Source organism: Acyrthosiphon pisum, chromosome X (assembly GCF_005508785.2).
Source record: "Acyrthosiphon pisum isolate AL4f chromosome X, pea_aphid_22Mar2018_4r6ur, whole genome shotgun sequence".
Lineage (NCBI taxonomy): Eukaryota > Metazoa > Arthropoda > Insecta > Hemiptera > Aphididae > Acyrthosiphon > Acyrthosiphon pisum.
In genome coordinates this window covers 27,377,916-27,388,744 of record NC_042493.1, presented here as the reverse complement: position 1 = coordinate 27,388,744, position 10,829 = coordinate 27,377,916, and the positions used below count along the sequence as shown (strand labels likewise).

Here is a 10,829-nt window from a genome sequence, read left to right as displayed (position 1 = left end):
GGGAAAGGGAACAAAAAGAAGTTTAATTCGTCAAAATCGAGATGATTATGTATGATGCATCGAGAATTTGAATATATAAGGACATCTTAAATGTTCACGAATTATCGAAAAGAATTGTTGTTTGTACGCGTAACTTAAATGTGAAAACATATTCATGTTCCCCATAATAATATTATCAAGAGGTAGGTTAGCAGGTTGCTATATTTTTCGTTTATTTTAACAAACAGGAAATATTGTTTTTAATTTTATCCCGTGGAATAATACAATTGTTTATATCCTCACAGCACGGATTCACTAATTAGTTTGTTACGGTTAGTGAAAGAGCTGCAGATTACTATTATTACAGGTCATGGCTTATTGTTCTAAATTATGCCGGAGACTTTATTGAATTCAGTAGTAAATTAGATGTTTTAAATGATAATAATCGTACACTCTATTGTTAAACACGAATATGAAATACGCCGTTATGCATAGACGCAAATCACACATCGAAAATATATGTTGGAATACAATATTTTGTTATTGCTGTTGTAAAATGTATTATTCCATGTTTGAACTTTAAGCTACATTAATTAAATATTTTATGTAATATTAATAATTGTAACTAACGTCAAAAAGTACGTATTCAATCACCTGGTCATTTAGATTAATAGGACGCTGCCCAACCTAACACAACCATTTAAATAAATGTAATGAACGCGCTGTTTATATTCTAAATGTTTTTTTTTACGATAATAGTCTTGCGCGAAGCAAGTAGAAACACAAAGTGTCTTGGAATTTTTATAATTAATAAAATCACCAAATGTTCATAGTTTATAAAGGAAAACATCATCAGTTGTGATAAAGTGTTATTAGGAGTATGAAAACTTAATCCACTAATTTTTAATAATTAATTGAAAAATACAACAACATAAATAGGTGGTTAAGTGGGTACCACTCTGCTGTATATTAGGTGTCTAGACTCTAGAAGGATCTCTGTAATGGATATGTTATATTTGAGTTCAATGATATAAAATCATTGTATAGGTACGAAAAACGATTCTGAGCGGAGACGGTTTATCAATACCTATATATTACTAAATATTTATTTTATGATATTATTGATATTTAATTAGGTAATTTATTTTACTATTATAGATATTAGTAATCAGTAGGTAGAATTAATTTTTACTAAAAAAATGTAATTTGAAAATGGTATTGTGTAGGTATATAACCAAGTATCCGAGAATAATATTTTTAAATTACAATAAAACAACTAAATTCGTAATTTGTCGTATAAAAATTTTGCGCTTAAAACTCATCTATCTATAACAAAAAACTGTGTTTATAGGCATATTTTTTAGATTCTTCGGTCATCGTATGATCTGCTCAAGATAAACTTTTTAAAACATTTTAATCCCTATAACTATAAAAATTAAAGTTTTTATAAATGTATAAGTTTTGTAAAAATTCTAACTTTAGCCGCTTAGAAAATATACTATATTGTGGATTGACTTACGTACGACTTTTTTTGAATTTTCTTTGACAACAATTTACTTACGAGGAACCTTGTATTAAATTTCCAAGTTTTTTGGCTAAATAAAATATTTTTTATCGACAGTTATTTTAAAAAAAAACTAATAAAAATTAAATTTTCTTATGCCTATACATAGACCGTAAAAGAGTCAAATTATTTTGAAAATGTTATGGTTTATAGATAATGCTCATAAAATTCGTCGTAAACAAACTTTTATCTACGGTAAACTACTGCTTTTGGGTAAAAATTCACGTTTTTCCTTAATTTTTTTTTTTTTTATATTACTGGTAATTTTCAATTTTGACCCTTCAAATGTATCTAGATTTACTTACCCTCCAGAAACAATACTGAAGTTAAAAATCAAAGCATTTTTTTTTCTAGAAAAAATGTTAACAGACAGAAAAAAAACGCTTCATTATAAAACTAATATATTCATCGCTCCGCTCAAAATCTGTAACTAAACTTTAAAAATGCATAGAACATAAATCACTATTTTAACTAACAAAAGACTATCACGCTTAGATGAGCATAGATAATATTATTCTCCTATATTTTTCTATGAACATTTGGTGATTTTAGTAATATCACAACTTCGACAGTAATAACCCTGTTTCACGCTATACAAATAAAGGCGGGCTAGCGTATTTCAAGTCTGTAATATTATGGAAATGGAAATGTAATACAATTTATAAATGCATTCCTTTCAAAAGGCTGCGTGCGTTTAAAAACCAAGGGAATATACTATGTACACTGCACGTTCAGTTTAATTTGGCTTTATTAGATGACAGGTAATTATTATTGGTTACACCTTGAAGTCTTATTACGATTGCACGCCTTATACATTTTATGCATATGTATACATTGTGTGTGTGTGTGTGTGGTACTTAATATGATGTTATAATATAGGGGCGGGAACCTTGTCCTTCTGATTCCGAGGCACTGCAAATTCTGTTCATCGGCTATTCACACGTTTCAAACCATGATTAGTATAATAGTGTGTATTTATGAAAGTCCCACTTAGAAGTTTTGCGGCACTAAATACGAAATGTCTGCTTACAATATTATTAGGCACGAGACCCTTGACTTTCAACACGCATTCCTGTCATGGCGAATTTTCGTTATCCACGTAGGCCTGCGGGTTGGACAGAGTAGCGCAAATTACTCTAGTCGGATTCATATCGTATAGTTCACTATAGTCCTATACAAAAACGCATAACTATTATAAATAAATTAAAATAATTATTATCTTAATAGTATTACTATTTAGTATACTAATACTTTCAAGTTTGACACATCGACAACATTTCAAATTACCGTAATAATATCTAATTCCCATAAAAATATCATATCACAAGTAGGTACTAGGCAGTCTGTTGTAGGTACCCATAATTATAATAAATGATACCGTCATATTGAGCAAGAGATGTATGCTTTAGTACCTAATCTAATAAAATATTTTGATGCCGTATAGGTAAAAGATTTGTCACTTATAAATTAGGTATAAACCTAGATATGTATATAGTTATAGATGTTTGTAGTTAATTGGTTTTACTTTATCGTCGTTTTTACATAGGTATATCGAACACTTAAGGTTAAGGCTAAGGCAGTGATTGCACAATTAACTTTTTTTATGTGTGAGACAATGATATTCAGAGACATTCTTTTATTCTAGTTTGTGGTGACCTCCTTCTATAAAGACAAATTTTGAAAAATTCTCATTGATAATATTCAACAGAATATTATTTTTCTTACTGTTATTTATATTTTATATACAATATTATAATGTTATAATCGATCTACAATATAGATTACCTAGGTAATATACTAGGCTATAGGTACTGTTGTATTAATAATAATATATTTTAATTTTTAACAAATTGAATTGCATTACCTAATAGTTTATTATATTTTATTTTTTTGTACTTGTATACCTATAGTTGGCTAGTTATTGTATACCTATTCATAACTATATAATAAGTCACTCTTATTTAAAAATAAAAATATATAATTCATATTGAACAATTAAGCTTTAATTATTGTTCAAAATAACAGCTCTTAAAATAAAATGAAATAATATTTAATTATTATAAAATATAATGTATTTACCTTAGAAGTAAACTTGATACTTACATGTAATATATCTTAATTTTGTTCATGTATCATCCATATAGCCATCTCTGACTAAAGTATGCGCAATATAAAAAATTTGTTTCATGTAATTTCAACATAGAATCTATTGTATATTTTTAAAATATAGTAAATTAATTAGGCAATGTTTGTATAAAATTGAAAATATGCAAAATTAAATTGTTTATTTGAATTATCTGCAGTATTCAGCCATAAGCTCTATGGGAAGTAGGTATATTGCCATAAATTAAAAATCTATATACATAAATCATTATTATATATGTATATATAACATCATAATTTTATTCATAATATATATAATTATACACGTTAATATGTAGGTTTATTTGTGCAGACATAAAGAAGACTTTATTAACATTAAAAAAATAATATTCATAGGTAGTACCTAAATAGTAATAAATCATGTTGATCCTAAATTAAGTTATATTGCTATGAAGAATGTTAGGTATGTCGCATGTACCTACCTACCTAAATAATTTATATTTAGTTAATTATTCACAACATTGAACGAACCCACTCACGGTGATATTATTATAATATTATATATTTTCTATAGTTACTTATGTAAAACATATAATTCGAGTCTGAACTGTATAACATGATATAACTTTTAAGTAGATACAGTTACGTACGTTGTCGTACAATACATTATATTATTATTTATACGTTATACCATACTTTGTCGCTATAAATAAAAACTCATAAGCTCAAGTTATTTTAAATTAATATTATACAGTAAGATGGTATTATTTAACAATATCCATAGACGTTTTATTGTTCGTATTTTCTATTGTGGTAAAGTGTTGAAGTACGGCTGGCGCGCAATAAATTATAATACTATAATTTTAGCGACATGCCAGATGTGAAAGTATAATAAATTGCTCTCATTACAACTAATAAGTACAAGTTTGGGCTTAATTTTTCTAGACGTTATTTTTTTATGAAAAACTGGATTTTTTTTGCTCTGAAATACAATAATATACGAATCGCGTCACATTTCGGCCGTCGCAGACGTGATATAAATAACAGTATATTATTGTATGAGCACGGGAGCTGCACGATGAGTAGGTGAACCTGCAGAATGAGATAATCGCGAGCCACGTGAGAGCGTATATTAACACAATTATTATTCAACAACGGCCTTGTCCGGAATTCACACGCCAATAAACAACGGCGGACGTCAAACTCCATTTGTGCAATTTTCTGTTTTTGCGCGTTTGTTTGGATGTCCTAGAAGTTCATCACAATAAGTGCACCGGCTACTTGTTTTAAGAATTTGAGAAATTCTCGTAATTTCTATCGATGGTTGGTTACAAGTTCTCATGTGAAAAGTCATATAAATTAATTAAGGTAAAACCCTCAATAAGCTAACAATAAGCAACATTATAGTAACACTATTAAAAAGTCACAATACATTTGCGAACTCAATTAGGTACCTACTACCTACCCAGTACCCATATTATGTTTTAACGCTCATAAAGATGGGGAACTTTACAAAAACTTTTTGTACGGCACGTTAAATTAAATTAAATTAAAATATTGATATAACCATAGTATTTATTGATCTACTCGTATAATATAAATTAGTTTAAGACAATGAAACAAAAATATTCATTTCGTGGGCATTTGGTGAATACAAAGTGAATAACGTAGGTAGGTTAATGTTAAAGTGACGTTTTGTTTTACTTTTTTTATTATCATATTGGATAAAATAATAATTGTAGCTTTAAGGATCCAACATCGAGGCCCGTTTATAATATACATATAAGTATATAACATTTTTAAAAATTGTACTTGAACATATTCTATTTTCATAAAAATAAAGGTTCAAATATAGCAATTATACATTCAAAACAGATATACAATGGTCATTAAAAAATAAACACCTATGACAATATTTATAATTGTTTTATAGTTTTCAACATTATTTTAATACATATCAAAGAAATACTTAATACCATTCTGACATCAGACTATGCAAAGCGCAATAAAATACAATACAAAGCCATAACTACGACTCATATATCTAAGCAAAACAAATCTACACTTCGAATTTTTTTTCTAAGAGATACGTACCTACTACTGTAGTATTAGTGTACGTAGATAAATAGAATTAAACGTGAAAGAAAAGTAAGTTTTTTTCAAAACTATTTTTGATAAAATTCTTTTATAATCTCTCATAGGTATTAGGTACCTATATAATCGGTGGTTTACATTACCACCAAAACGCGATAAGAAGGAAATAAATCGTAAATGTATTAAAAAAGTGCCGAAATTCAAGGTGAATGGGTGTTTGAACCAAGATATTAAATTTAGAACTTTTGATAGGGCCAAATGTTCAACCTTAATTAACAATTTTATTATAAGTTTCTTGTACTAATTTAAGTTAATATTAATTTTAATATTATAACTGATGATTATTGGTTAGGTAATATCAAATACAAGATATAAGTATAAATGTTTAAAAATAATAGTAGGCAGTAGGTAGTAGGTTCCTAATAGCACGTAGTTTGAAGTTTATAGGTAACTTAAAAAATTATGTACATATTGGTACATATTATATTATGGGTTTTTATTTATATTATACTTTTATAATTATAATTATAATTTTATATTATAAAATATTTATTAAGATTAAAAATTGAAACAAATTATTTGTTTATATTATGTACAAAGTTAAATTTAATTTATCAATGTCACATTGATTCTGGTGCAAATTTCATATTTATATTTTTAACATTTATGTCATGTAGACATTATGGTAGGTACCTACATACCACACACGAATTTTGTTTTCATCATAAAACTCTTATGAAGTGATTGTAGAAATGTATTAATATTAAATTACATTTACATAATATTATGTATTGATACGTAAACAAAACATAGTAAATTTACCCAGTAAAATTTACGGGGAAAGTAAATTTACGCAGTGGCGGCTCGTGAACCGTAGAGGGGCGAGGCAGATAAACAATAAATTATTAATCAATTGAATACTCTCATGGTTCTACTATAGTACAAGTAGGGCTCTTAAAAACTTCTATTAGAGTCTTAGTACAAGTACAAAATTGAAAATTGAATAATAATAATAATATGTTCGTTATTATTTGTTCGATAACAACCGGTAATAACTTTAGTTTGTGATAAAATTATTATAGGTAGGTAAAAAAAATTGTGCATATGTATTTTTAATTTTTTTCAACTGCTATTGTAACAATATATTACATTTTGTATTAAATGTTCACGCTTATTCACCCAACAAATACATTGTATTGTTATTTATAGAAATAAAAACTGAAAAAATTGAAAACTGACAGTGTCCGTAAAACAGCTCAAAAATAGTTAAAATATTTTCAAAATGTTATTGTGTAAAGAAAAAGAAAATATAAACATTCAGTGAGATTGTCGTGTATCTACAGTTATTCGTTTTTGAATTACAAGAAAATAATAAAATCACTAGATTTCTTATGTAGTCAGTTAGTCAGTTGCCAGTTGTCAAAAATTAATAGTTTATAATAAACAACAGAACAAATAATAAAATAAACAAATAATCTTTTAAAAAACAATAAAACTTAAATAAATAACAAAACTGTTTGCAGAATACTGAATAATACAGCGTATTGGCGTATTGGCCATTACGTCAATAGGTACATAGTAATAAATAATAATTAAAAATGTAATTAAAATTCGGAACATATCAATTTAAAGGACCATACAACACAAAAATCATAAATTTTTTTTTTGTCTATTATTATTATTACGAATTTGCATAAACAAAAAATGTAAATAAAAGTTGTCTACGGTGATTCGTTCTATAGTTACAGTGTTTAACAAATTACGCGTGACGTCATAAGATCCAACTCTACGGCGCACCGAGGCGGCGGCCGTGTATTTTTATCCGGGAAAATAGACGTATTATCGGTTATCAAACTGTTCAACTGTTATTATTATTTTATTAGTGAAAACCATAGATATATACAACAACTAGATAGCCGTCTTTGTACTACGGTGGCGGCCGACTTCCATGACAAGAAGGAGACGGCTATCTAGTTTGTTGTATATATCTATGGTGAAAACTATTATATTTATACTTAGCACCACGAACTACTACATGTAGTAGTTCGTGCTTAGCACCACGGTCTTAGAAGATAACACGGACTAATAGTATAATTATCTTAGTTCGTACTCCGTGGTATCTATCTAGTATCTTCTTATTCTTATAAATCTAAATTAATTAATGATTCTGTCGATTTATTATCGCTTTTGATGAACATACGTCTTGAATATTTTTTTCAATATCATTATTTTGTTTCATTTTCAAATATACTCTTGCTCAGTTGCTCGTGGTAAGTACCAACCAATATCAAAATAATAATATAATTGTGTAGAAATATATTTTATTTTATTCTAGTCCTACTTTAGCAGAAGGTAAATTTGATGTCAGTTGACAGTTATATTATTTATTTGTTTATTCCTCCTTATATACTTGGCAGTTAACGAAGTTTTATTTTATTTAGCATAATATACCATATCATAATATTTTTTAATAATTATAATGAAGTTCTTATTATTTCATATATTTTTTTATATTATTGTAGCTACATTTTTACGGGTTACCTTCATTATAATTTTTCATAAAAAGTTTTATTTTATAATTTTATTATTAAAATTAAAATTTTACAATTTAGATGGTTTTTATACTAGGATTATTTACGCAATTTTTCTTATGTTTTTTGGTACCTGACTTAAAATTTAAAAACTAATGATTAATATTTCGTTTATTTTTATTGCTAGTCAAGATTTATGCTTATTGCTATAGCTTATAACAAAATATTTTTTTCTGTGAATAAGCTTTGAATTTTCATTTAACTTTAGATTGTGAAAATGACGCTGTGCTCTGTTTTTAATTGTAATGAAAGAAGTGAAAAGCAATCGTCATCTGGAGTTCATTTTCATGTGTTTCCATGTCGTTCAAAATCACCTACTAGGTTTCAAAGTTGGGTCAACTATTGTAAACGAAAAAACTTTAACCCCGGTAATGGCGCGAGAATTTGTTTAAAGCATTTTAAGTCTGAAGACTATAACCAGTCAGATTTATTACGACAACAATTAATGCCCAGTATAAAAGTCAAAGTAAAACTTAACACAAATGCTGTTCCTACGGTTCCTCAAAATATACCCTGCTCTACTTCAAATTCTTCAAATTTATCCGAACGAGAAAAAAGAAAAAGAATAAAAGAAAAAAAAAGAAATTATATCTTCTATAATGACAAGTACACCAAAAAAGTTAAAGCCCTCATTTAGGTCTTTTGAAAATAGTGAATGTAAATCGAGTGATGTTGATGATGACGATGATGTAGAAGGCGGTAATTTAGTGGCGATTACAAATGAATCATTTGTGGCTTTTAAACAAAACGAGATTGGTATACAATGTGAATTAGGTAGTGAAGTATTAAAAAGTCACCATGATTTATCATTAAATTTATCACTTGATGAGTTTTCAACTTCGGAGGATGAAAGTTTTGAAGTTTATGATGAGGACGTCGAAGTACTTCAAACTGGAAAAAATGCCATAAGGAAATCTAAAGAAATAGAAAACGATTCGTGTTACATTGTTTTCTGGGAATCTCTGTCAATTTTATTTACACGTTGTCATTACTGTAATGCTAAAGTGGAAAATATTCATAATTATACCAAGGGAGCAATGTTGGCCGTACAAACTATACGTGAAAATAGACATATTTTCAAATGGACGTCTCAGCCATTATCTGATAAACGACTTGTAGGAAACATTTTAATGGGAGCTGCTTTAACGTTATCCGGTGTATTATTTAATCAAATGAAAACATTTTGTTCGTCTTTAAAACTTTCATTTTTTTCAAGAACAGTTTATGATAAAATCATTAACAACTATACAGCTCCTGTAGTAAAACTAATTTGGGATCAACACAGACAAAATAATATAAGCGAACTAAAAATGGGTACAAGTATTTGGTTAACTGGTGATGGTCAATTTGACTCCCCCGGTTTTTGTGCCAAATACTGCACGTACTCAGTCATGGATGTTCGAAGCTCCAAAATAATAGATTTTAAAATTACTCAAAAAGGAATGGTTCAGGGTGACTTAGAAAAAAAAGCATGCGAATTACTACTCCAAGAACTTGAAAAAAACGACGAATGTAACATCAATGTATTTTTGACAGATCGAAGGGAATTCGTTGTTATATTCGAACACATCATCCGAATATCGAACATGAGTTCGATGTTTGGCACTTATCAAAAAGTTTGATAAAACGACTAAAAACTCTAGAAAAAAATTATCATAGTGCTTTTATGTGGAAAACAAGTATAATCAAACACTATATACGATAATACAGGACACTGGCATATAAAAACTGGTGAATTATTTCTTATCATTGCCCCGCGAGATTGTTAAAGTAGTTGCCTATTTTACTCCTTGAAATGTTTTCAAGTACAAATTAATTTAGAACACCGATTAATATTATTGTTTATTTTCTAATGTCAATCAACGATTATAATTTTTAGTTAGAAATATTAAATTATTTAGATTTTAGATTATATAGTATTTGAATATTTACACATACTTAAAATCTCCATAAGTTCATAAATCCTATTAGGAAATACGATAAACAATACAATGTTAAATGTAAGCTTTATACCTAGTAGGTATTAATTAAATGTAATTCAAAACATATATAAGTTATATATTTTACTTTTTTCATAATAATAATACTACACAAATTAAAATATGAAATTATAACATAAGTGCTTAAAACTGATGGTAATATCTAATAATAATTTATCAATTAAATAAACATTGTACTCAAACGTGAACTAAATGTATTTATTTTTACATAAATTGTCTGTCAGGATGTCAAAAAATAAAGTGCAAAGTTGTTACTTTTAAGAAATACATTTGATGGTAAATTGATTGATGGTACTGATCCATATCTTAACCTGATGCACATAATTAATAATTAGGTTATTAATTATAAATAATAATTTCTAATCGATATATTAAATATTTAAATGTTAGAATTCATAGGTAATTTGTATTCTACTAACAGAGGTCTGTCTGTGTTGGTCATATAATCATCCTTCGTAAAGTGAATAGAACAAATTGAAAAACTTTTTGGCAAATCTA

The 10,829-nt window shown here is 27.4% G+C and overlaps 1 protein-coding gene across 1 annotated transcript; it reads left to right on the top strand.

Annotated features, from left to right (window-relative positions):
- The first annotated feature begins 8,930 nt into the window (after positions 1 to 8,930).
- Positions 8,931 to 9,953, top strand: LOC107885071. Its single transcript, XM_016808493.1, has one exon. It carries the CDS (start codon positions 8,931 to 8,933, stop codon positions 9,951 to 9,953), a length of 1,023 nt encoding a protein of 340 aa, XP_016663982.1.
- Positions 9,954 to 10,829: the final 876 nt, after the last annotated feature.